Raw genomic sequence first — 27,560 nt, 5'->3', positions numbered from 1 at the left:
CAAGTCCACCCCCCCGTTTCCCGCTACCTTGCTCCCTTTCTCGGGCTTTGGAGGGTCTAATTTCTCAGCTGGATTTTAATTACCCGTTCGAGGACCATTACGGAGAGCCGCGGGCGGCGGCGTGGGCAGCGGGCTCAGCCCGCCCGTGTCCCGGCCGGCGGTGCCGCCGTGCCGAACCCAGCATCTGCCGAAAACGGATTGAGCATCCACATGTTCCCGTTCCTCCGGCTCCCGGCGCTTGAAGGTTTAGCAACCTGACGGGGCATGTGCAAAGCACAAAGCGCACTTTTCCGATGCCAAAATACTGGGAAGTTGTTTCCGGCAAAATGTGCGCCCATCGTGCTCGCAAAATAAAAGTTGTGGATCCTGACGTTCCCCAAGCGCAGCGCCTGCTTTTGTCTGGATGATTTTTTTTACTGCACCCGTGCCCTGTCGCCGGGTGATGCCGGATCAGCCGGGAGCTAACGGGGCAGCGCGGTGCTGGAGGAACGGGACAGGGTGGAGGGGTGAATCTCCCTTACTGCTCTGGCTCCATTTACCGCTCCGCAACTGGGACGAGCTCACCCCGGCGGGTTTCTCCCCGTCTCTCGGGGGCTAGGCTACCACTCGTTTCTGCCGGGCACTTGCTGGATTCAATGGGGATGTCTTAATTCTGCCCTTCGTCCGATGCGGACGCGGGCAAGCCTGGTCAACCCCTCGCACACTTCCCACACCCGAGCAGCGCCATGTGGTGATGGGGAAGGCTCAACAAAGCAGCCCTAAAAAAGCAGGTCTGTCCGCCCTTCCCGAGGATGCAGCTAGTGCCTGTGCCCTCCTCGGCGGGCTCTTGGCTGGGAAGGGAGAGAAGCGGCAGTGCCCCGGCGCAGCCCCGCGACGCGGACACGCACACACAAACGCACACGTGTGCGTGTAGGTACACACACGGACACAGAGACTACTCCGCGCAGCCAGAGCAAAGTTTGCCCGGGGGCAGCCGGGCAGCCCCGCACCCGCTCCCTCCCGCCCCCACCTCCCTCCCCGCTGGCGCTGGCCCCAGCCCCCTCCTCTCCCCGCCCCCGCCGCTCGGCCCTCCCGGCCCGGACACGGTGTCAGTCACGGCGGCGGCTCCTTTCATCTCCGCCGCCCCCGCCCCGCCCCGCCCCGACGGCGCAGGGAGGGCGGGCGGGAGCGATGCTGAAGTTGCGCTGCCGCCGCCGCCCCGCGCCCCATCGCCGCCCCCCGTGGGGCGCCGCGCCCGCCGGCTGCGGCAGGAGGCCCCGCGCCGGGCGCTGAGCGCGGAGGCGGCCGGAGGCGCCGTGCCGGCAACTTTTTCCCCTGCCCGCGGCCGCGGAGGGAAGCGGGGGGGGTCACCTCCCCGCCCGCTCCATCCCTCCCCTCCTGCCTTCCCTCCCTCCCGGGGCTGTTTCTTCCCCGGCCCCCCGCCCCTCGCGGTGCCGCCGAGCCGAGCCCAGCCGTGCCCGGAGCCGCGGACGAAGCGGCGGACAAAGGCTCGGTGGGTGCGCGGCACGGGCAGCGCCGGCCCCTTCCCCCGGGACGCCCCCTCCCCCTGCCCGCCTCCCCCCAGCCATTTTAACTCGGTCCCGCCGGGGTGGTGGCAACTTCGCTCGGAGGCGAAACGCGGGCGGGCTCCGCTCCCCTCCGCGTCTCCTCGCCCCCGGGGTGAGCCCGGGTCCCGGGGGGATGGAGGGGGGTCGGGTCTCCTGGGGGGCGGTCCCTGGCGCGGTCGGGACACGGGCGGGCGTATTTCGACCTATTCCGGCCGTGCGGCGCGTCGGGGCGAGTGTCCCTGGGACGTCGGTGTCGTGCGGAAGACGGGGTACTTCGGCCCCGAGGGGGCGGGCGGACGGCCGGGCGGGGGTCTCTGGCTGCCGAGAGCAACCCCGAGGAGTTCACGGGATTTTTCCTTCTTCTCTCCTCCTTCTCCTCCTCTCTCCTCCTCCTCCGCCCTCCTCCTCCTCCTCCCCCCGCTGCTCCGCCCGCTCCCCTTCCCGCGGCGGGCCGGCGGCCGCAGCAGACGCCGTGCTGCCGTGAGGATGCCGCAGCTGCCGGGGGCCGGGGGCGGCGGGGGGGACCCGGAGCTCTGCGCCACCGACGAGATGATCCCCTTCAAGGACGAGGGGGACCCCCAGAAAGAGAAGATCTTCGCCGAGATCAGCCACCCCGAGGAGGAGGGCGACCTGGCCGACATCAAGTCCTCCCTCGTCAACGAGTCCGAGATCGCCCCCGGCGCCAACGGGCACGAGGTGCGCGGCCGCGGGGGCTCCGCGGGCAGCGCGGCCGGAGGGGCGCGGGGTGCCGGCGGGCTCCGGCCCCGCCGCGGGGAGGGAGCTTCGGAGGGCCACCGGGGAAAAATTTCCCATAGGAAAAGAGATCGTTCTACCCCAAATCCTGTCTCCAGAGGTGCACCGGGCAGAGCTCCTTCCGCGCTTCGGCCCGGGATGAGAAAGTTGCCGCGAGTTCCCCGACGGTGCGGTGGTATTAGACCTCAAGCAGCCATGAAAGTTCCTCAGTAAAATCAGCGGGGTCGGAACGTTAGCTCTAAACTCTTTAAGGGATTTGCATAAAAGGGAAGAAATTCCCGACTCTAAAATAACTTCAGGGCGAGCGGGGAGCCTGATTTTTAAAAAAATAGGTTTGATTTTTTTCCTTTTTTTTTAAATTCTCTTTGGTTTTTTTTTTCCCCTAAAGATCTGCTAAGGAGGGCAACCTGATTTTCATTATTATTTTTGGTATCTTTTTACCAAGAGCGTTTTGACTGCCAGAGCACCAAATATTTTCCAGAAATGATCGTTTCATTAAATGCAGGGTGCTTCTGCTAGAAATGCTTTGCAAAGCCCTGTAGTTATTCACGTTGTCATAAAACGATAGTTTACACAAATGTTTCTGGAGCAGTTGCCTTCCAAGCGACTTAGGAGGAAAAAGAAAGATGTTAATCTAGTGCTCTAAAATCCTCCCTTCCTTCAAGAAACTGTAGCAGTGTGTTTGATAAACGAGCATCCATACAATGACTTTTCTTCTTTTTCTTCTTTTCTGATGGTGGATTCCTGGTGGTCAGGTTTCCAGGCAGACTCAAGCACAGGATTCCTACCATGATAAAGGCAGAGAACACCCCGAGGAAGGTGAGACTCACACAGTCCCATCTTGTAGTGTTGTCCCTCTGTGACCTGCCACACAGTCCTCACACTGGAACTTGGTTTCTTTTGGAAAACATAACTTTAATATCTTTTGGGGAGGAGGGATACCAAAGCATTTTCAAAGCGCATTTAAAAAGGAGGCGAACGTGCAGTGCGTTTATCTTGAGTGACCAAATGGTATTCCAGTTGTTTAGAAACTGATAAGTAGGCCAAATGGATCTTCACTGAAGAAGTAACTATTTTTAGGATATCGCCTTAAATACATCTACTTCTTCACTCATACAGTGTACAGTTGTGTTCAGAAACCCTCTGCTTTTTCCCTATAGCCAAAATCTGTCACTTAAATCTCCTTTTTCAAATCTAAGTATGAGCAGATCTCCTGCATTTTTTAATGTCTCAAATGGTTAATTTAGATTGAGGAGGACAGAGGAAGTAGCAGAGTTCATCAAATATCATTTAGGAAGCTGGACACGCATGCAAAGAATGTGTGCTGTGAAGGGTGGGAGATTATGTTTAAAATCAAATGCTTATCATCACAAACTAAACCAGATTATAAATTCTGTATAAAGACAGAGTTCAGTCCTGGTGCTTTCCAGGACTCTGTGGCCGTCTTCCTCCGAATTTGTCATTAAACAGCCTAAAAGCAATGATGTCCATGCTCATAGCATTTGGGCAGTGAGGGGGAGGTGTTCAGCTCTGGATAGTTTTCAGCTCTGCATCTTCTTAAAACCTTACTTTCAAGTAGAATCCTTGTCAGTGGGCATGTAGGTGGGAGACCTGTTCACCCTATTTGCAGGATCTGGACCCAAACACTTTTTTTCCCTACCAAATAGCCTCCCTTACTGGGCTTCCCTCTTGGCTGTATTACCCATGTGTGCTTAACAGCCTCCCTCCCAAATTGTTAGGATCTCCTTCCAAGCCACCCCCTGCCCTTTAATTGTTCCCAATGAGCATAGTCAGAATGAATTGTTTGCTGCACACACTGTCTCAGCAAGAGAAGGAAATTATTATATCTACTTATCATAGCCTTTCCTAACAATGGTGTTGGAAACGCATACTGGCAGTAATTCTGAACTGACAAATCCTAGAGGCCTGTATAAAATTGGGGAAAACTGCTACTTGAGAAATGTGATGTCATTGCTGATGTGTCTACTTTGATTTCAATGAGTACTAGCAAAATTGTTTATTTTGAGGCTATTCTGTATTTTAAACATAAACTCCTCACTGAGAATACTGGCTCCTTTAAGAATTCACTCTTCCTAGAAAAAAATGTTTTTACAAATTGCTTTTCTGTCAGCAGTAATTTCCATGAGTAAGGAAACATTTGCATGCAGAACATTTTTTTATATGCACAGTACCTGTTTGAGTGCTGTAACTCATAAGAAATGCATACGTGGAGAATAATGTAATCATTGTTTCATCTTCCATAGGAAAGCATCCAGACAATGGCTTATACAGCAAGGGACCATCGTACTCTGGTTATTCTGGGTATATCATGATGCCAAATATGAATAACGACCCATACATGCCTAATGGATCTCTGTCGCCACCCATCCCCAGAACAGTGAGTTATCTCTTCCAAAGGCTGGTTTTGGCAAGCTGGGTTTCCTCCTGTTTGGTCTGCAGAGCCTGTTTACAACCGGGTCTTTTGGCTAGCTTCAGTGACAGTGAAGGTTGAGCTTCTGCTGTTCAGAGCCTCTGTCCAGTGGAGTTTGAGAGCTCTTAGAGGTGTTGGTTGTGATCACAGTGGAAAAGCTGAGATTAATGTCTGTGAACAGGGCTGGGGGCTTTGTGGGGGGAGCTCTGGTTTACTACTATAGGATAATGTATGGCAGAGTGATGTAAATGCGGTCTTTGTAGTGACTGGGACAGATGTGAATTTTCTGGCTTTAACTCTTCGTTTGTTGAGGAAAATCAAGGGCTGGAAGCAGAACTGCTAAAGTTACATGACAGTAAGATGAGAAGATTGGATTTTTTTTTTTTTTTGCTTCAGATGTGACATTGCTCTTTGCTGATTGATATTTATTTCCACCATCAGTTGGTCTGCGTGAAGGCTTTATCTATCTGGCAGCATTGCTTTGAACCATACTCTGTATCTTCAGCCAGAAATTGTGAAATGGTCGTTTAGGAATTAATATCAACCATGATGCAGTAGTTACAGCTTTCCCTTACATTGTGGCGAGCACTGATTCTTCCAGGTTGGTCCCTCTGTTTCCATTGGTGTAAATTCATGTTTAATGGATTTAAACGTACTTCTAATTCTGGGTAGTCAATCCCCATTTATTTTTGTAAGCCTCTTGGTATACATATAGAGCAAAGGAGAGGCAGTGTTAAAATGAGCTGTGGAAATTATATTAGTAGAACCTGAGAGGAGCGGGAAACAATTTGCTTGTAGGCATCGTGCTGGAAAAATGCCGCTGCCGTTGTGCGTGCTGTGAGAGGAGGAGCTGGATGCTCTTACTTCCCTGTGATAAAGCAGTTTTCCCTCTTACTGGCTCCTAGATTTTTTCCTTGGAGGTCTCTGTCATGGCATTGTTTTGCTCTCTGACATTCTTGATTTTTATTCAGGACTGTGGCATTCGACTTCAAAAACAAAAAGAAGGGGGCCTGATCGTGCTGGTAATTTGACAGCAGCGAAACATGTTAAATTAGTGTATATTTGGAGTCAGAGTGACAGGGTGCTTTGGCACTGCAAAACACATGGATCTGCATTTGAAAGATGCAAAGACTAATGCAATATATTGCTTTCTATAGCTGTGGGGTTTTTTTGTGTATAAATTCCAGTTTAGAGGCCTACAGCCATTTAGGGTGAAGCATGATGATCACAGTCTGTTGATAGTTGTTGTTGTAAACGTTGTTCTACATAAAACTTCCTTTTGGATGTATCATAGGGAAAAGCTTGCAGCTTTTCAAGAGGGCATCGAGACTCAAACCTACCCTTTGGAGGACTAGGAAACTTCAGGCTTTTTTTTTTTGTTGCCCCCTCTTTGCCTTGTTACCTTCCTGAGAAAGTCCTGAGTGCTGGTGCATGGCTTAGAACAGCAAAATCCAATTTAATTATTCACCGAGGGTTTTCTCCATAAATGCATGCCGTGGGGCTGCCACTCTGTACAGATCTGGCATCAATGCCCTCAGAATATCATCTTGCAGAGGCTCTTGAGGAACTGCCCTTTGTGGGTGTGGTGGAGGGGAGGAAGGGGGGAAAACCGCGTCTTTTTAATTGCAAAGCTGCCTGCTGAACATCTGAGGGGCTGATTTAGTTCAGTGCTGCTCTTGCATGTTACAGCAGCACCACTGCTTCAATAAAACAGTGCTGTTGCAGGGCTGCAGTGTTGACATAAGCCCGGAGTTCTTTCAGTTTAACCACAAGGCTACACGCTTGAGTTATTAAATAATTTTTTTGTTTAATTGAACTGTAATCTTTGCTAGGCTCGTTGCTGACAGTTGGGTTTTAATGTGCGCAAGATCAAAACGCGGCATCCAGGAGGTGACACGCTCGCTCTCCCCGTGCCTTTCCGCGGCTCCGGCGCCGCGCTCACCTCCGCGGGGTCCCGGCCGATGCCCTCCAGCTCTGCTCTGCCTCTCCTTTCCAGGACAAGCAGCAGCTGAGATCAGCAAGCACCGGAGGCAGAGGTGTCCCCTGGGGTGTCACTAGTCCCCAGCCATTTGTGCCTGGTGTGTACCTGCGCCCTGCTATTTGCATGACAAAGACGCTTCTTGTTGATGCATCTGTTGCCTGGAGGTGTTAGCCAGGATTAAAAAGGCGCCCTGGGGCGCTGAATCTTTTTTTCCACCTTGGAAGGACCTGCTGACTGCAAACTGCCCCGGGGATGCACCCCTGGGGAACGGCGTCCAGACACAGGGCAAGGATCATTTATGAGAAGGGAGAGCAAAGCTTTCCTGGAAAGGGAAAAAAGTTACTTTCATCACCATATGTAGAGAGGGGGGAAAAAAAAAAGCCTTTCATTTTTTTTTAAAAAAGGCACATGCTTTAAAAGCTTGCTTTGTAAAATTTAAAGTAGAAATCTGTAGTCAGACACAACTTGCCTAATAAACCATAATAAAAAAAAATGGAAGTCTAATTTCAGTACAGCTTTTGGAAGGAAGCGGGTGTTTGACAAGGATTCAACATCTTCCAAATTCTGCTGTTGTTAGAGAGGTCTCGTCTTCCCCATTCTCCTCCTCATTTTTTAAAAAATTTTCTTATTTTACTGGCAGCTGGTTTGCTGTTTATTTCCAAGTTGTATTAGTAGGAGCAGGAGAGTGTGAATTGCAAGTTCAGGTAGGAGCCTGGTGCCGCAGTTGGTGTTCTTATCAGATAGGTGGGTGAGTGGAGAAGCAGCAGTGGGTTGAGGTGGCTGCAGGAGCAGTGGCAGGTGAGGGTGCCAGACCGCAGGAACACCTGGTGAATGTGCATCCTGTGTGCTGAGATAGCTCTCCGTGGTTTCTGAGCCTCCTTGCAGGGCACTGAAGATGGGAGATGGAGGCAGCTGTTTGTTTTCTAACGTGTGGGGGTTTTTCCCTTTGGTTAACAAGACTAGTTTTGGGGTGGCAAAGCTTTCTTGACTGTTTGATGGAAACGTGGGAACAGAGGAAGTGACTGAAGAAAGATCATTTCTCCATGTTTTAAATTCATCCAGAAGATAATTTTGGATTTATTTCTCATTCCCCATGAGTTAAACTTCCTATGGAAAGATAGGGGATTTCTGTAACCTACTTTTTGTCTGTGTTCTTGGGGTCTGGGTTTCTTTCTTCCTGCCTCTCTGTAGCAGCTGGATGTGTTAAATAGGTCGGAGGATACAATGTATAAACATTTTATGGCAACTTGCACAGTGCAGCATATCTGAAAATGACGAGGAATTCTTCCAAGAGAGTTGGATTGCTAGGAACAACGCAGGACTACCCCAAATTTTGGATATTCCTTGTGTGTTTCTGCATGGCAGGGGGTATGGAGGTAGTTCCCATCTTGAAGAGCTGATGTCCCAGGAGATTCAGAGGATAATATGGGCAGAAGGAAGGATGAGGGTAGAAATAGCAAAAATGAGAGGCTATGGAGCCTCAGTGAGAGGGTTTTGTTTCCCTAGCTTTATCTTCTGTTCCTCTGAAAGCGGCCTGATTCACTTCCTTGTGGGGAAATTTTGGAGCCCCAAGGGGAATGTATGGGAGCCGCAGAAGGACACAAACCTGATTTTTCATTGTATTGTTTTTTCCTGAGAATTTGCTTCTTCTCACTATGCAGTTGTAGGGAATTGCTGGGAGCTGTGGCCAGCTGAAACCTCCGTGGCCCAATATGAAATAGGCTTTCACAGTGCAGAAGTTGTGGCTTGGCTCCTGCTCCCATATCACCCAGCAGAAACCTTTGCTCTCATTCCCAAATTGACATTGGAGCAGGATGCTCTGGGGCTTTAGGCAGCTGTGGTCCTGCCACAGATGTCTCTCTTCCCTCCACAACCCCAGGCCCGTGCCTGAGGAAATGGGCAGCTGAGGGGCTCCACAAGCCAGAGCTGCTTATCCAACACTGACGCTCTGCAGCATCACCCCGTGCAGCTGAATGATGCCGATGAACTCCTTAAATAACTTTGAAATCAAGCACACAGGAGTGCAGAGCTTCCTGGCTGTATGGAAGCAGAACTTGATGGAGTGTATTAGCATTTGCCCAGGAAGGAATTTTAGCATTATTTTCTGAGGAGCTCAGCGAGTGCCAAATGGCAGCACCGGGAAAGAACAGGAATCTGCTCAGCCCCAATAGTGGCACCTCATGGCTACAAATGTGTCTCTCAGTTGCTCTGAGTCAAGCAATCACAGCTGATCAGTCTAAGTTAGTCAGGCCACTGTGAAACATAAACCCAAGCCGTGAATGGTCATGGGATGAGTTTTGGCAGTGTTTTCTTTCTCCCACATAATAAGATGAATCCTCCATTCGGAAAAGGGGAAGAAGAAGTTACCACACTGGCTCTAGGTTGTCCTTGTCTGAAGTTTGGTCTGGCTGCTCCTGGCAGATTCTTAGGTATATAGTTCATTGTTACCGTGATCTTTGGCATATACTAGTGAAGAGAACACCTTTTCAGCTTTTGTTGCCTCCTCCTTGTCACATTGATGCAATTAACAAATCTACGTAATTGTGGATGGGTAAGGGGAAAACAAAATGTTCTCCTGATGTGTCAGTGTAGAGGCAGTAATTGTGTGTGTGTGGCTTGAGCAGAGGCATTATCAAAAACCCCACCCACTGCAAATCATCAAAGTTGGAGCTTTTGTATAGCAATACGTGTGTGCATTTATGTCCTGAATATCCCTTTTTTTTCTATACATCTAGGAGCTGATTCAATATAAACTTTAAATGGTAGAGCTGCTGCTTACTTTTTAAAGTGGTTTAAGCAAAATGTCATTCCTGTCTCTTTTCCAACTTAATCCCAGCCCAGAAAAAATGTTAATAAGAATAGCTTGTTATGGGCTGCAAGTGCCAAGGAGGATATGGCTCAAGAAGAAAGCCTGAAGCTCCACAGGTTCAGGCATCAAAAGAGGAAAAGGCTTTTTCCAGATAGTTGCACCGCTGCATGCCTGCAGGCATTGAAAAGCCTGGGTACCGCAGGCCTGGCTTCTCGGAGTACTTAACTTCTGTTTATAGTTAGCGAAAATGCCTCCTGATATGGGAAGGAAATAACCCACACAAAAGCATTTTACTGCTGCTTAATATTTCTGAAGTCCTATCAGAGGCATGTGCTTTTTTTTCTTTTTTGCTAGTAGTAAAACACTGTGTCTCTCAGGAAGACAAAGAGACAAATGTGCAAGAGTCCATTTTAATACAGACACCGAACATTCTGTGTGTGTGTCCTGCTGTGATCTCCTGTGCTGCTCTCACATGGATGGACCCTGATCCAGTGTCTGTCTGGCTCAAGGAAAAGCCAGGCAGTCTGTCATTGACCTGGTCGAGTTAGGTTGTCCTCAGCTTGTGTCCATCCTGCTGCAGCAGGGAAGCCACGTGCTGTGGTGCTCCAACTGTGCAGATATGGCTCCCATTTACCCCAAACTGCCCTGTCCAGGATAGCAGACATTTCTCTCCAAGCTGGTTTTGGTTGTAAGACATGTTTGAGGTGAGTACACTTCTCGTCTGGCTCTTGGGTTTGGTCCCTTTCTGCAGGACACTGGCATGCTGCTCCTGCCCCAGACTTGGGGATTAGTGTCTCTGTTGCTCCAGCCCTTCATAAGCATTGGATTCACTTAAGAAAATTGCACTCAGAATAACTTAATCTAGCAACCCAGTGGCTTCTATTTGAGACTTGGATCTTGTGGATATGTTTATTCAGCTTGGGATTCCCACTTCAAAGGAATCTGTCCTCTCAGCAAGAAAGTGATTGAGCACTTAAATAAAAATGTATTCATTGAATCTTCGGGATTGAGCTAAAAGTGCAGTAGGGAGTTAACATGTACACCAACTGTGCTAATCAGTCAGGGATTGCCTGCTCTCCTAAAGGGGAAGAAAAGGGGCCTGAACTGCCCAAGGAAAAATGGCTGGCCTTCCATGGCCTCTGGTGGTGGTGTTGCTTGCTGGGGCTTCAGATGGAGGATGAAGGAACTGGAATATCTTTGCCTGTGATCTTCAAAGTTACCAAATCCCTTGTGTAGAAGAGCATTTTAACAGAAAGGTTGACTCAATGATTGTTTATTTTCTTTAAATGGCTGTGGATATAGGTAAGGTTGAGGCATAAAATCAATGGGATGAGCTTAGTCAGCAAAAATTACAAGTCTAAAGTTACGGGGCTTCGATTGAATATTTATAAAATGTGCAGCTCAACTTAGAAAGTGAGTGTAGTGCTGTCACCAGCTGTAACACATAAACCAGAGAATTGCTTTGGTTAGGAGTTATTAAGCAAGCCAGAGAGCAGTTAATTCCCAAAAGCACCTGTCTATCCAAGCACTTTCGGTACTCCAGCCCTGTACTTCAAACAGCGCCGCACGAGTCAGCGGGCAGGTCTGCTTCACCCAGACCAGGGCAGGGGAGGGTGTCCCTTGGGAGCAGGGGACTTCATGTAAGTGTTTGCCAAGGAGCAGGGTACATGGGCATGTGCTCGTGGTGTGAGGCAGCCCTGGTAATGCTGCTTTGGCAAAGAGCAACAGAAAGCTGCTTGTGCGACCTTTTTTTTTTTCCTTTCCCCTCCTTGCTTTCTGAGCGGGGAAGCTTTAAAGTAGTTTGAAACAGGCTGGTGCTGTATGTCCAGCACAGTGCCAGGCTCTGCATGTAACCAGCAGCCCTGCTCTGAGAAACCTGGAAATTGTGTGAGCTGCAATGAACCTCACAGTGGCAGCACAAGGAGTGAGATTGCACAGAATTGCAAGGCATGATGCTGAAATCCTGTGGATACTGATTATAGCTCAGCTTCACCTTAGCTGAGTTGAACAGAGGTGTGGATGGGGTTGCAGTCATTATCCAAAGAAAACTAGTCTGGAAATTGTTTGATTCATGATGTATGTTCAAAAAACAGGGAAAGGGATCATTGGACTTTAGTTGGGCAGTTTTGTTGGCTCAGAGGTGGAAAGCGATGAGCTCTAAAACGCTGTCCCTGTAGGCTCTAAATTTCTGAGTAGGCATCCTAGTGACACTGGCTGCTCAGAGCTCTCTCTCTGTAACTGGTCACTTAGCTATCCTATAAGGCTCTATTTCTTCAATTTTCTGCCTTTTTCTGTGTTTCAAAACTGTCTCAGAGGTTTATCTTTGTGGCCGTCTGTTGTCTCTCCACAGTTCTGGTGTATCTTTTTGCCTTGATCTTTCTTCATCCCTATCAAGTCTTGCATTGGCAAGCTTTGTCTAGCATAAAAAAAGTACAATGTGGAGGTGATGATTACAGGTGTCAACACTTGTCAAACACAGACCATGGGCTGGGAGAAGGCCTTTTGCCTGCCTATGTGCTAAAACGCAGATAAACTGTGTCCAGCGATGCAAATGTGTTTACTTTGTTTAAATGCCACAATCCAGGGATTTGTTGAGGGTCTCTCCTTTCTGAAGTTTGAGTGGTGCTGTATTGGGTTCAGGAAGCTGCAGTTATGAGTGGTCATTGTGTATTTCGTCGCTCTTTACTTTGCTCCCTGCCAGTCCTGTATTTCCTTCATTGCAGTTTTGTATCATTCCCTTGTGCCCTCACAGTGAGCAAGGTTCCTGCCACCAACCCGTGTTCTGTCCCACACTGCAAAATTCCATTATATATCTTCTTCAATTAGTTTTTACAGGCTGGTTTCATTCTCACATCTGTGCTCTCTCCTCAATTTAGGCTTTGTGGCAGCTTGTTCCATCGTTGTGGTCTGATCAGCAGCACTTCTTTGTCTTAAACTGATGAAACACTTGTGTACAGAAAAGTTGAGGTGAAGACGGAGAATAGCTGGGCTTGACCCAGTGCAGGGACCCCTCCAAACTGGGAGAGGCTGGTATCTCCCCTGAACTTCTGCATATGAATTAGACCCTGCCAAGTGTAAAAACTGTCCATGTGCTCACATCCAGGTCCTCCTTTTTCAAATACAAATGTATGTGCAGGTTCAGCCTCTCGGGGAGCTTTTGGGAGTGGAGCAGGAGCTCGCATGTGAGCGAGGGTCAGGTGTGGGAGCCCAGGGTGATGGGGCAGGCCCACGTCCCCTCCAGCCTGCTGGAGATCAATATAGGAAGGAGCAGTGAGCTCACCCCGCTGGCACTGGGAGAGCCAGTGAGGATCTTGAGGAAATAAGCCATACATCGAACATACTGGAATACATTTTTGAAAACTCAAGCGATTAAAATAGTTTACTCCCTTAGGATTCCCCTTGTTTGGCTGCCCTCTGACAGTAGCGTGCTGGGCTGTATTTTGGTCTGGTTTTTACTGCCTGATTACGTTCTGCACACAACTGAAATTCAACTTGAAAAAATAAGTTTCAAATGAACATATTTGATTTGAAAAAATTGTTACTCAAACCCTTCTCTCTTGCACTTTATTTCATGTCTTAAATACTCTTGTTATAGGAAGAAAAGGAAGCTGTGGTGGATTTAAAGGCAAAAGAAAAGAAATAAAACTTTAAAAAGCTTAGCTCTTAAGTGTATGGATTTTTCAGGTTTTGTTGAGATTTTTTTTTCCTATCTCAGTTATTTTGAGAATATTTCCAAGATAATAGTGCAGTGATCCTGTTTTAGATGTAAATCTTCAGAAGGAAAGATTGCAATAGGAGAACCACAAGAAATGCTAATTTATTAGGTGACTCCCCAGACAGTTTGACAGCAATATTGCAAACACTTTTTTTTTTAATAACTGGCAAATATAATCTTCTTATCAGAGTGACCTGTAAGAGGATGACTTCATACTTTGTAATAAGGAAATATTAAGAGACTGTAGAAGAGCTGGTCAAACACTGTCTTGAAACATTTTTTAGTTCAAGGGTGCTTCCAAAACAACTTGTGTAGGGAGCCTTCCTCTTTTTTCTGACACTTTAAATCCTTCCTTTTATTGCTTTTTCTTTCCAAGGATATGTGTGTAAGTGAGAATAATGCAGGCTAATGGGGTAGAACAATAAATGTTCAGTAGGGAAACGTGGTTGAATCAAAGCCAGTTCAGAAACCCCCGTGTCTGGGGCACAGGCAGGCTTCCTAGGAGAAGGAAATCTCAGTGGTGGGTTTGTGAAGCTTCTCTTCCAGGACTCCAAGTAAGTGCAGTCACATAGTTAGACAGTAGTGCTTACTGCACAAACATGCCCTCCTCCATTATATGAATCTCTCTGGCCAGCAGCTAGTGGACAAATTATTTTTCAGGTTCAGTCAGCAGAAGAGCCTACAGGTGGGTGTTTCATTTTTCTTCTGGAGGTGGCGTGTCACAGCCCAGGAGCCCATAGCTGATGTCGGCCTTTGTTGTGTTACCTGTGCTTCCTCTCTCTCCTCTGCTGGGTTCTCCCAGGAGGGGTTGGCTGGTTAAGCCAGTGGCTGAGATTTGATCCTAGGAGGTTAAGCTGGGACTGGCAGAGGTGCCTGTGGTAACATAAGTGCCGCTGGTAAGTTATAGCTATTTTGGGGCTGGAGGAAAAGTTTGTGCCTGTGCAATTAAGCATGAAATAGGTAAATTCTGTGTATAATTGCCCAGCCTAGAGTGTAGCATGAGGACGTGACCCGTGGAAATTGCGGTGCGTCAGTGACTGCCGGCAGATTCCTGGGAAGTATCCCTGGTGCCCATGCTGGCACTGGGGTTGTGTGTGTGTTTGTGTGTGTGGATGTCCTCTGCTTCCCCCCACTCCACTCCCAAAAGCAAAGGCACAGTCTGGGAGGAGACTTCTGCAAATGAGGACCTGAGAAAGCAACATTTGTTCGGAGCCTTAGAGGAAGGTGATGGCAGAGGTGGGAATAAAATCCATATTTCCCGAGTTCACTTTGGGAATTCACCTGAAAGACAGCTCACTTCTAAACATATGTTTCTTAGGTTGGTTTTGGTCTTAGCTTTTTAATGAAAGCAAATGAGAAGTCTGAGAAAGTAAAAACCGAGACGTGTGCAGTGGAGGGAGGGAAAATAAGAGGATTGAAGCCAGTGCAGATAGGAAGAAAGTTTGTGTCAGTGCTGGCTGTGGCTGTATTTCATATCCAGCCTTTGAATGGAGGAGCAAACAATCTACTGAAGTTTCTAAATAAAAGCAAGAAGTGTCCTAAGGAAATTAGCCCAGAAAAGGTTTTGTCAAGAAACAGACTTTGTGTTTTCTCATTTTGCCTCCCTGCCACACAATAGCACCCATATCTTCTTGCTTGGTTTTCTGTTTGCTCTCTCCCCTGCAGGGGAGCAGGCTGTTTGCCCTCAGCATCATTATTTTCATCCCCCACTTTTGTCTCCTTCCCTCTCAGAAGTTCAGTGCAAACACAATTAGATAACGAGCACGGTGCGCTCCCTCTCCTGGGAACCTGCCATTGATTCACAGCCCTTGCACACAATGTGCTGGGAATGACCAGGCAGGGTTTCTCTGTCAGCTGCCCTGGCACCGGCCTGGTGGGACTTTTGTTGTTTACTGTAGGGATGGGAAGACCTCAGAGCAGCTTTTTGGGATGGCAACTCGGCAGCAATGGCATCTGTCTTCTTCCATCCGTGGTGGGCACCTGCCAAGGCCTCAGTGATGTCCGAGCCCGGTGCCTTGGCAGCCTCTGGTGGGAAGAATGGTTTGCAAGGAGGTGCTGGCTCATTTGCAGCTGGAAGCTTTAAACTTTTTCCTGGGCATCCTGAAATATCTTCTATTTTAATACACTGCAGTGCAGCCAGGCTGGGTTCACTGGAGCACAGCTCTCAGCTTCCTAGCTGTGCTCCCTAAGCGGTGTGCCCCGGTGCCATTGCCCTGCCAGGGTTAGCCAGGTCATCTGTGGCGTTTTCTTTTGTTTCTTCACACCTCTGTAGCCACAGCTGATACACTGTGGCCACAGCCGGTGGCTGCACGGTCCCCAGCACCACAGCCACACTTAAAACTCAGTTTGTTGTGGTCCTGCAGGTAGTCACCTTGAAGGGATTTCAGTTCCTGATTTCAGGAGCGGGTGAGGTTGCTTGTCAGGGTCGCTGGCTCTCTCTAATGTGGTTACCAAAGGATCCAAGCTGTGCCTCTGCTTGGGCACGCAGTGCCGCCTGTGCAGGTTATGGAGTGGGCTACGCGGGGTGAAAACCTGGCAGACAGCCTTCAGGTGCCTCTTCTGGGCTAAATAGTATCTCTTGAATTTCACTGAATAGCTACAAAATAGGAGCAAGCTTTCAGAAAAAGTATCAAGTAGCAAATGAATCCTCTGTAAACGAACACAAAAGTCCCCGGAAGGGAAAAATTAGCAGTAATTACAGTAAAACATACTTTTTCATCATAGTAATGGTTTGATGTTGAAAGGCAGGGTTGCAGCACCATGTAAAAGTTATTTTTCTGCTGTGTCTTCATAGTGGTGAGTGTTTTGGAGACCTTTGCATGTTACTTGCTCAGTTTTTGGAGGCTGGCATTGGTTTCCAGATACTTGAGACTCCTTGTGGGATAGGCAGAAGTTGATTTAGCTGTCCTGCAGATAATGGCAGCAAATCCCTCTGTTTACAGTGACAGCTTCAGCTCCCTGTATCTTTCCACTCTTTCCTCTGTGTTCCTTTACGAGCATCCCTCTGCTTATCAGAATGAACACCAGAGCCACAAAGAATTAGTCCTGATTTTAAAAAGCAGGCTGTGCAGAGGAAGTAGTAAATTTGTTAGGGATGGCAGGAGAGTAGAGGGAGGAAAAACTCCAAAACCTTGGATTACATCAGAAAAGACTTCTGTCTTGATACTAAAAAAATTATAAGCTTTTACATCTTGGGAAAGAGCTTGCTAGGTTTGACTCTAATTTCAGCTTCGGTATGGTTAGTGTGTAAAGGAACAGTCAAAGTGAAAATGAGACAGTTTCCCAGCCTTGAAATGACAGGGACATAAGCTCTGTGTCCATAGGGAGGGAGGCCAGATCCCTTTGCTGTTGTCTTTGAGTCGGGGTTTTAATGACTTCAGGGAGGAAAGGAGTGTTAGTACAGCAGAACAAAAACGATACAGCTAAGAGGAAATTATTTTTATTGCTAATACATGGGTGCTGGTAATGTTTAATTCTTTACAGCTTATGCTTTATTTGCACATTCTTCCTTCCTTAGCACTCTGCACACTGTAGCGGCAGGACCGTATTTCAAAATTACTGCTCTTAAACGCTCATATTCAGTGGTTTTACCATGAATAAAAATATTTGTCAAAGTTGCCCTGGTGCTCAGACTGGGCAGCACACGCACACTGAATGGTTCAGCTGCTGTGCCCTCCTGGGCTCTTATTTTTCACATCCTCCTTATCCTCCCTCCTTTCTGCTGATAGCTTTTTAAAGTTTTCCTGGAAATACTTTTTCAGGGTAATGTAGATGTACGTATAATTAAAATTTGGGACAGTCTTTTCTTGATAGAAATTTGCTTTTGTTTTCATCAGCAAAGCAAGATGATGAGGAGAGAGAAGGAGCGTGGGAGCATTTGATGCCCCTGAAAACCATGTTGTGGCAAGAGTAGTTTTAAGGATTGTCTGTATGAATGGAGGAGAGGGAGGGTTAAATGAAGCTTTGCAGTATTTTATACTTTTAGGTCATTATTTATCTTTTTAGATTAATTAATGGAGATTTAGTGTTTGCCATGTGCTATGTGTCTGGTTTAAGGTAACTGAACTACTGTCAGTTTGCTACAAGGAGCTGCAGAGGGGAGACAACAGCCTGGGCATCTGCATTATTTTCCCTTGCATCAGGTGCTAAAAGTCACTAAACGTACTGTGAGTCACAATATTTTTTCCCGATTTGACTCGCTTGCCCAATCATATTTTTACTTCAGCCTTTAGGCTTGAAAAAGCATGTGCATAATCAGTTCATTTTGTGTGGTCTAGGCTATAAAAATGCCCCCTCTGTTCTTTCCATATGAAAAACGTGTTTTTAATTTTGGGGAACTTATATAATTTTCTGTGCTTTCTTTTGTATCTCAGATTAAAAACAAATGCTCCCTTCCCCTAACTTTGCATGTTCCAATTATGGAGTTGTGAAAATAAGTCATCCTTCAGCTTTTGTTACTTTAAAACAGCTATCGGTGATGTCAGAGTCAATACTAAAAGCATTAAGAATGCTGGCAGAATGTAATGCAGCTGCAATCCAACATGATGTTGGAAATGGGGTTGAGAGCATAAAGGCTTTCCATATTCCCAGGGCGCACAACTGCTCGCGGCCTTGGCTTTGATCTCTTCAAAGGCTGCTGCCTCCTCCTAGATGGAGAGACTTGGCTGCCACTCGCTCGCATTGAAAAAAGGCAGAGGTCTCTATTCAGGCAGAAATCAATCACTGTGCAGAAACAATTATGTGTAATTCAACCATCATGAAAACAGGGTGAGATTATGGGTTTGTTACCTGAGTGACTGCGTGGAGATGGGGAGCAGCGGACGGGGGAGTCCTGCTGACATGCCACATCTTGATGACAATTATAGACACATGAATGATGTGGCGGGCGGGGGCGGCAAGATGACAAATGCTGGTCACGCTGTCCAGCAGAGCAGAAAATGAGGTTACAATTGGGAGATAATGTTTGCATATGTAACCATATTTCAGCAAGCTGGGCAACTTCAGGGAATAGCAGAGACTGGCGATAGTAAACAAAGTCCGTGCGTGCCATGACTATTGGCTTTCCACGATACAGAAATGTGCATGTGCAGTGAGAAACCCCTGTGCCACGTCCCGAGGAGCTGCTTGTTTAAAACAGCCCGGGGGCATTTTTGTCCAGGAGGTGGGGGGAGGGAAGAATCGCCTGGGAAAAGGAGAAATCTCCAGAGTTTGGCCCTCAGAAGGCAGAGGAAGCAAGCAGAAATCCATCTCCATCGCTCCGTGTCTCGGGACGGGGTGGTATTAACATGGCAATGAGCGATGGCTGTTTACGGCAGCACCGAGGAGCGCGGCTCTGTCTCCTGCCCTCCCCTCCCAGCGGGGATTTACGCTGGCCTCATGGCAGCGCATCTCTGAGCGAGAGCATTTCTACATTTGCATGGTGACATTTTGGCTGCAATAGGCTGTTGGTAGTGTGACGTGATGCTCAAAATATCTTCTGATGTATAATGGCCTCCTTTAATTAAGAACTTTTTTTATTTTCTTCCCCTGAGTGGTGAGCACTAGCTGTCTGTCTTTAAAAAGGGAACTGGCATGTGCAGTATCTGCCATGAGAATATTTATTTAAAGTATTATTGCTTATAAAGTCTCAAAATAGTTTTCGTCCCCAAAAGGCAAAATAAAACACAGATGACTGATTATAAAATGGTATCCCTGCTCACTTTGGTACACAGGATGAGCTTTACCTTTTATACTGCTCGGGCTTAGACATCAGAGACGCAAGAAGCTGCTTTGAGTTACAGATCTTCAAACAATAAGTCAAAACAAAAAATCAATCCCTCCAGTCCCTGGGTGCAGTTAGCTAAAGATAAAAGAGAAAAATAAAGTTATGCTAAAGCAGATAGAGGAAAGGAACAGATATGCCAAGGAAACACAGAGGACAAGTGCAGAGTTGAAGTGGGCCTAGTGTGAGCCAACATCAATGAATTTTTATCTTATCAAAAAGTTTTAGGGTTGCCAATTCTTTTCAAACTGGATCCACTCTGCTCCAGGGCTGCCTGAAGCGTTGTCTTCAATAAAAATTGCTTCTCCCTACCCCCCGCATACCTCCCTCTCACTCCTAAATGTAATCACATGCAGGGATTAGGCTGCACCTCACTCAAGGTATGAAACTTTACTGCAGACTTCAACAGTAAATCAAGGACTCTAATAATCTCTTATTATTACAAACATGAGCTGAGATTTCTTTTTCAGTATTTGGTGAAAGATGCATAATCTAAAAAAAGTAAAACTGTTTCCTTCTGGGGTTATTTCCGCCCATCCCGCCTCCCAGTAAATTTAAATTACAAAGGAATTTTTAAAATAGATTTTTTAAAATTGATTGGGGTTCTTTAACATTTTTTCATAGCCCTTTCATGAAAATTTCTATGTCAGTTAACTGCCTTTATTGAATCAAGTGTGTGGCTTAAGCCTCAACCCATAAAGAGGAAAGCATTGCACCTCAGTGTTGTGATATGCAACCCAAATCCCTCTGTGTGTCTCTTCAGGACTGACATCTCAGGGGTCTAATCAAGCCAAAAAAAGCCCTTTTTTTGAAAAGAGGCCTGTTGGCTTTGACCTTTTTCTGGTTTTGTTGCATCTTTTGGGGTGTTTATAATAGGGGTGAGCACGTGTTTGTGTACTGTCAGGAGGAGCTCAAAGTGTCCCTTGGCATCCCTGGATCAGGACAGCTGGTGCTGGTACCTGGCCATGAGCGCATAAGAGGCAGACAGGAGATGGTAATGCTTCAAGCAATAGCTACAGAAAACATATCTATCCAACCAAAAATGAATAACAGACCTAGGTTGTACATTGTCTTCAAAAAATACCTGGGCTGAACGGATAGTCAAAGGATTTTGGGAAGTCTTGTTGATGCATAACTTCAGCTCAGTAGCTGCTGTCTCAGGGCCTGTTTCCCTGTCTACAGTATGGCATAATATCCATTTCAGAGGTGGGGCAACAGAGCAGAAGAGGAAGAATAAAGGGTTCAAGGTATGCAGATTAAGGAATGCTAGGGCAAGGCTATTGATGTTAGGTCTTGCTCTTCAGTGAGAATTTGAGGGGGCGATTTCAGACAGCTGCCTGGTAAACTGGAGCTGGATCGTCTCACTTCAGGCTGTTGAACTGCTGCCTTTGCTGCTTTGAGAAAAACAGAAGGCACCCTTTTCTACGTGAACAGTTGCATGATCTGCTACAGAGGTGTTTATGGGATTGTGAACTGAATGGGAAAAGGGTTAGTGAGTATAGATGTTACTGTGAAATATGGTATGGAATACGTGGTCCACACGGTGAAAAAAAATGGTATCTTTAGTCTCTTGTTTCAATAAGGTGGAAGTTACTGTAGGTAACTACTTAGAATGAATGTTCAGCCAGTTATTGCCTTAAAAAAAACACATAAAAATCTCAAGCTAGATAATTATTCCCATTCATCTCTGGGTAGATTACATCCTAAAGATAATATTTTTTTAATTGCTTTAATAGTTCTCCTTATGGTTGTCTTCTTTGAAGTGAGGAGCAGCGTGGCATGATACAACAGCAGCGGCTGCACAAGGAGCTGAGCTGAAGCTGAAGGCTGCCCAGCTGCAGCTCGGTGTTGTGGACCTGCTTTTGTCCTTTACCAGTTTTGACTTCCTTCAGTTCAACTGTAGGTGAGGCCTTGTCATCAGTAACTGTCAGCCTCTCTAAAGAAAAATTAATGTTTTTGGAGGCAAAAATGGGCTTGGTACTCACAATGCTTGGTATCGGATATAATGCCTTCTGACTGGTGTAGTTTTGCAAAAGCCAGTGAGAAGACTAGTGGTCCTTGGGATGGCTGATACAGAGCAGAGATGTGCAAAATAATAATCCTGCCCAAAGGAGGAGGATATGCGAGGCCTGTGGTGCATTGTGATCTTCTGTGTCCTTCCTGAAGAATGCTATGCACAAGCTGCAAAGAGTGTTGGTTTGAGTCAGGATGAGACTTACGGGGCTTGAGCAGCCCACTCTGAAATGGAAAGTGCCTTAGCTGGAACTTATGGAATATATTTTGGTTTTTGTGTGTTTATCTGAAGGATTTGTTGAATGGAAGCAAAGGTTGGAGCAGAGGTGAATGGGAACTGCAATGCAATGCTCTGCCTGGCCCCTCTGCCCCTCCTGCCCTAGGAAGGCAAGCTCGTACCTAGTTGCTTTGGGAAGCATCAGCCATGTCCCTTTCCCATTTCAAATATTTTGATTGAAGTATCGAAGACAAATGTGTTGATTGGACCTGGTTCCTCTCAGTGTGAGGCTTTTCTTTCTTTGTCTTTTGATCTGGCCTAGCTGAGCATCGCAGCAATAACAGCTAATTGACTTAGCCTGTGTGAACTGGCTGCAGCACAGAGACTGGGTTGTTTCAGCTCTCCCAGTACAGCATGCAGGGGATAAACCCAGTGTGAATGCTGTGTCGGGCCAGGATGGAGCCCGGGCTAAAGGCAGAGCACAGGCATGGCGTGGAGGTGTGTGCTGAGGAACCAGGAGCCCCTGGGAAACCTGTGGGATGGCGGGGCAGGCATGGTTTCTCAAAGCTGGCCTACTTGGCCTCTGAAGTAAACACCAATTTGCGGTCTCTTCGTAGGGAGGGAGCAGTCTAATAACACTGGGATAACTTTCTTGCCAGCAACGCTTGTTGTTCAGGGTAGCATTTAACTTCATCTAATTGGGACACTCCGCTTTCAGCAGTCAGCCTGCAAAAATGGCAGGCAGCCTGAAGGTTTGCGAGGTGCCCACGATGAGAGACACATCGCTGGGCCCTAAGAGGGGTGACACCGGCTCACTGGCACGAGCAGACACTTCTGGTAGAGGAAGAGGATGGAGCCCTCCTTCGATGAGAGCAGGAGCATCAGCGTGTGTGTAGGGAAAGGCTCAGAAACGAGAAGCTGGATGTGGCTGTGGGAATGAGGAGTGACCAGCCTGAGCTGCTGGGCACACTGCTGCCCCAGGATATCTCTGGCACCAAGGAGTCCTTCACGGACACCGGCTCAGAGGTCTGCCCTGTTAAGTTCTGTCCCAGTGGAGACGAGCCTTAAATAACAGGCAGATGTTTGCAGAGCGTGTATTATGGAAATCAGACCAGTCATAACTTGACTGCTCTAAAATAATGCACGTCTCTTCTAAAGAGTGTCGGCTTAGTTTTTTTTGGCTCGAGGCAGAGACAAATTTGTGTGTGCAAGGCAGTGGCCTGTGTGGGGCGGCCGGGGGCCAAGACGGGCCATTCCCATCCCTCGGGGCACTCGGGCCGTCCCAGGGCGGCACCGACCTGGCAGCACAGCCCCTGCTCCCGTGGGAGGGTTTCGCTCCTTCCCGCTCCTCCTGGCTATTCCCAGTCCCTGCCCCGAGAGCGCTGGGGGCGCCGTGGCAATTAGGAGGTTGCCGAGGCAATTAGGAGGCTGTCGGTGTGGCCCCGCAGCTGCTGATTTGCATGTCTGCCTACGTCTCGGGCAACTTCCATGTTCATCCACATTCCTCCCCAGGGCTGCCAGCACGTGGCTGTCTCTCGGGAGCTCCTTCCCACGCCCGGGCAGATTCTGTCCAGGGTGTGACACAAGTCGTGTCCCCTGTGCCCCGAGCTGGTGGGTTCAGCTTGGTGGGGTGGCTCAGCAGCACATGGCAGGTTGGAAACCTGTGGCTGCCTTTCAGAGCTCCTCCTCCTGGAATGTAATTGTGTGTTGCTCTGTCATCAGCACTTGCACAGGGTCACCTGCAGGAGTAATTCAGTGTTGAAATTAAACCTTGGTCTTTTTGGAAACAGAGTTTATTTTTTACATTTCCTGTCTTTCCAAGCCTTGGGCTGTTCACATTGCCCTCGAGCAGGTGTTGGTGCTGAGGGAGGAAGGTTGTCTCCTGCCCTCCCTCAGCAGCCTCCTCAGCCGGACCTGGAAAAGTATTGAATTAGCTTTATTATGCCACTGATTTGAAGTCATTACTGGTGTAAGCCGATGCAGTTCCATTATTGTTGATGGGATTGGGATTCTTCATGTCACAGGTGAATTGGACTCAATTAACCAAAGCTGTGATCTTAATTAGAAGCTTGGCTTTCAGTGGCTCCTCCTGGGCCCTGGAGGTGGGACACCCCCTTCCCACATCTTGCCACCCCACAGGTCTCAGCAAGTCAAGGGGAGAAGGTGCCACTTTTTCCCATGCAGCATCTGCATGGACCATGGGGCATCCTCTCTTGTGGTGCACATCCCCACAGCTTTGCTCTGTGGGAGACGAAACCCAGCACAAAATGTGGAAAGTGCAAACCTGCCCCTTTGGGCTTGCCAGTGCTGACACTGGTACCTGTGTTGCATCAACTCTGGATCTGTCCCTATAGCCTAAGTAGTCCAACCAGGGAATGAGCATTTTGCCCTTTACTTGGGAGACATTAGTCAAAGGTTTTGTCAGATACTTGGCTTGACAGGCAAAGCGGGAGGTGTTGTGTTTTCACTAGCTGACAAGTTTTCAGTGACCATGCCTGGCTCTCCTGGATGAAACAACATATCTGTAAGTGCTTTATGAAAAACCTAATGCTCATTATTGCACTTAGAAAAACCCCAGCACACTGCAGGAATCATCCGTTTGTGGGATTGGCCAGCAGCACAGCTCCCAGGGAGGTCCAGCGTCCTGCATCCCACCTGGCCTCTGTGGAACAGGAACCTCTATCCAGTGACCTCGCAAATGGTTTCGTGCACCCTGTCTTCACCCTTCCAAAGGAAAAGGCGGCTCTCCTGAGGCACTCTCATGCTGGGGTGCCAGCACGTGCTGCTGCAGCAGGGCTGGAATGCAGGACCATCCCAGGGGCATGCCTGGCTGCCTTCCCTCTGCTGCTGGAGGGGGTGACAGTCTTTTTTTGAAAGCATGCACCCTCCTGCTAAATATAGCGTCAGTGCAGGCTCTATTTTTAGTGTGAGTTTTAAGTGCCTTTTTCAGCAGAAGCCCTGCAGGATTTCAGCATCAGACCCCACATCTGGGTGTCCTGGGGGTTTCTGTCTTTTCCCAGTGAGGAAGGATGTGCTGGGGATGGAGAGCTCATGTGGTGCACATCAGTGGCCCCATGTGCCGCATGCTCACCCGGCCGGCTGCTGCAGAACAGGCGGTGCAGCAGCTGATTGCTGCCTCCTGCTCAGGAAGAGCTGCTTCCTCTACCTGGCTGCTGGGCTGTTCTGTCCTTTCTCTTCCCTCCCAAAGCTGGTAGGAGCATAGTAGCCACTTGGAAACCTCTCCTCCAAGCTCAGGTGTGGCTGTGGTTGGCCAGCCTGCTCTGGAGTTAAAAGGGACTGAACCGTAAGTGTGGATGAATATTGGTTTAACCTACTGCCTCATGTAAATCCCTTTCAGACCAGTCTCCCCATTCAAAGTTAGGATTTGATACCGTTGCTGTTGCACTCCCTCTAGAGAGCAAGGAGGGGGTGAGAAGAGGAAAGCCTGGGCAGTGGGAGAAGGCTCAGCTCACTGTGGTTTAGGCTTGTTGTGAACTGTGTTGCTGTAAGTGCTCACTCATCTGGTTGTACTGCAGGTGGCAGCTTTCCTTGGGCCAAGCAGGGGTTTGAACCCACAAGCAGCCTTGGGGGACTACCCCTCTGCTCCACAGCTGTTATGAACGGCTGCCTTTTCTGGTAGCCATGCAGAAGGACTCGGTGGTTCCCTAACAAGTGGCTGAAAGACAAATGAGGGGAGACCCATGCTTAGCACCTCTGAGTTTGTGATCTGCAAAGTGTGCTTGTAGCTGCACATGCTGTCAGCACTGTCCTGCATGTGGCCTGTGCCCAGGGGAGGCAGGGGAGAGAAAGGTGCTGCTATTTTTGTTCCAGTGGTGGTTTATGATGGTTGTTTCATTGCCTAGATAGCTTACAGTGGGTGGCATTCGCATCAGACACTACCCCACACCTGAAAAACAGAAAACAAACAAAAGCTGAGATAAGCGGTGCTTTAAGGAAGATCAAAAAGTTGCCTGCATGTTTCTTCTTCTTTGGGAAGCCCACAGTATTACTGACAGATCAAATGCAGCTTTAGGTGTGTATTCATGGGGCCTTGGTGGGCCCCATTTTCCCCCTCTAAAAATGGCAAATTAGTGACATTACTGAGAGGATATGACAAGTTTATGAATCACCCCATCAACACAGGAAAGAAGTATTCTCTGAAAAGATGATTTTTGACTTGAGTAGGTGGTCAAATGTGGCCTCAGAAGTTGCTGGGACAGTGCAGTGCATGGTGGGGGACAGTAAAATGGCTATGTTTCAGGCTATAATCACATGAAACACACTTCTTGTTACTTTATCTCCCTGACAAACTTGCAGTGGTGCGCAGGGTACTTTGTGAGCCTGTTTTACTCTCGTTTCAGCTTGGCTGTGCTGGAGCAGCCCTTGCTGGTGCTCAGCATACACCTCTGTGTATTTCCAGCCCTGTTACCTCAGATGGGCTGAACCCTGCTGGCCGAATGAAAAGCATAGCATTGCTGAGCTGTGCTCTCCTGCTAAAGGTTTATGTGCATCTTCATTTCACTTGCATAACTTGCATATGTAGGGGCTACTCTCTGCTGCTAATTGCTATGCCACAAGTCAGCCTCTAAACTTAGCTCTGAGCCAAGACATCTTCCCCCAAAGATGCACAGCGCTTCTTTTCGCCGTCACTGCTGACAGGAGGGGGTTATATAATTCAGAGTTCCTCTTTCAGTGCTCTGCAGAGCCTATGCTTGAGTCTTACCCTTCTCACTCCATGCGGGGTGACCCCTCTGCCACGGCAGGGGGAGTGGTGCCAGGCTGTTGGCAGCGGGTGCCTGGCACGCACGGCTGCAGGAGCTGCCACTGGTGTTTCACAGGGCACGGGGCTGACTCTTCTCCCATCTAAGCTAAATCCTGTGCCAGCTGGGCAATGGGGAGAGATTAATGACTGCCTTGAAAGCCAGTTTTCCAGCCTACTGGCCGGAGGGCAAGCATCATGATAGTTGTAGCAGCTGGTTTGGAGAGGAGGGAAATGAGGGGTAGATAAAATTGCACATCTAGAATGCCAGGGTAGCCTGTGTCCATGCTTTGATGTCTTCTCCCTCCACACCCTCCTGTGGGTTAAAAATGAAACTAGACTGTATTTATAATGGGTGTGTGAATATCTGTATTTAGCTGCTGCAAGCAGGCTCCTGGACTGAATCCTTGTATGTGGAGAAATACAGTTTGGCCAAATGCAGGAATGGGTGTTTTCTGTGCTCTCATTGTGGGGACGCACAGACACATGTCATCTCATCAGTTCAGACATCAAAGCCTAACAAATTCTGACATACATGTATGTGCTGGGTTATGAAAAGGGATAAAGGGAGATTAAATACCCTTTAATTCCTCCTTAATGGTCCTGAAGTGTGTAAGTCATGGTTAGGGCTGTGGGAAGAAGGCCCATTTGGGTCTGCAGTGAGGACACAGACACATAGGTTTATTTCCAGTGAAATAAACAAATGTAGCTGCCTCTAAACCTCTGAAATTGATTTGCACATCCAGCGAAGCAGGGCTGAACATCCTCCCTGCAGTGCCCATTGCAGAGGGCAGGAGCCATCCTTGCACCTTCAGGAGGACCAGGGCAAAAGATGGGGTTCCTCCCGAGTGGCAGATGGGGTTTGCACGTGGAGGCAGGTAGCTCAGAGGAATTGTTTTCCTCCTGTTACTGTGCAACACTTCTGCATCCACTTTTGCATGGCGTGCTTTAATCAGCAGCCCTCCCCTCTTGGCCCCCAGGCCTTGAAATTCCACAAAACCCAATTAAGAGAGATGAGAGAGCTCTAGCATGTATACATATGAAATTTCAGAAGGCTGAAAAAGAGACTCTTAATACCATAAAGCCTGCCCTAAAGTAAAATTTGCATCAGAAATCTACATAGTTAACCCCGTGAGGAAGACAGTGTAGCTGAGTACAACTTTTTTCCCCCCCAGAGGGGTAACTTATCCAGGTCTGCTCGGTTTGGCATCAGCCTGCTTGCAGCTGAGGAGTGCTGCAGAGCAAGCCCTGTGTCTCATATGCAGCCTGCAGAGAGCATCAAGGAATTGTAGCTCCCACTTCAGAGACTGTGCTGCCTTGTCCCAAACCGAGCAAAACAAAAAACCACCCCAGCCTGAGAAAATAATCCTCATTCAACTTCTCTAGGTTGGTAACCAAAAGCAGACTGGGTGGATGAGGTGCTTGTGTAGACTCATTAAAGGAAGTATTCAAGACTGATCTAATTATCACTTACAGATTCAGCACATTCAGCCCAGGGTTCCAAGTATTTCATGCCTTACTAACCTGGTGCTACACTGGCTTGTTTAAATTGCCCACCATGAACTATCCTGAGA

General features: G+C 48.0%; 1 protein-coding gene across 7 annotated transcripts in view; it reads left to right on the top strand.

Annotated features, from left to right (window-relative positions):
* The first annotated feature begins 1,224 nt into the window (after nucleotides 1-1,224).
* The window catches only part of LEF1 (lymphoid enhancer binding factor 1), a 70,877-nt gene continuing 44,541 nt past the window's right edge, over nucleotides 1,225-27,560 (top strand). For 2 of the 7 annotated variants that reach the window (XM_030948502.1, XM_030948503.1), the window contains exons 1-3: nucleotides 1,740-2,243; nucleotides 3,056-3,119; nucleotides 4,565-4,698. In XM_030948502.1, coding sequence (XP_030804362.1) covers nucleotides 2,034-2,243; nucleotides 3,056-3,119; nucleotides 4,565-4,698 — 408 coding nt within the window. In that variant the 5' untranslated portion in view covers nucleotides 1,740-2,033. Of the gene's footprint in view, nucleotides 1,493-1,579; nucleotides 1,660-1,734; nucleotides 2,244-3,055; nucleotides 3,120-4,564; nucleotides 4,699-27,560 lie in introns of those variants that run through there. The other 5 variants (XM_030948498.1, XM_030948497.1, XM_030948500.1 and 2 more) reach the window with 5 other exon arrangements.

The sequence above is a fragment of the Camarhynchus parvulus genome, chromosome 4 (assembly GCF_901933205.1).
Source record: "Camarhynchus parvulus chromosome 4, STF_HiC, whole genome shotgun sequence".
Classification (NCBI taxonomy): domain Eukaryota; kingdom Metazoa; phylum Chordata; class Aves; order Passeriformes; family Thraupidae; genus Camarhynchus; species Camarhynchus parvulus.
Note: the sequence above shows the minus strand (reverse complement) of the source record. Positions and strands in the feature narration are given on the sequence as shown.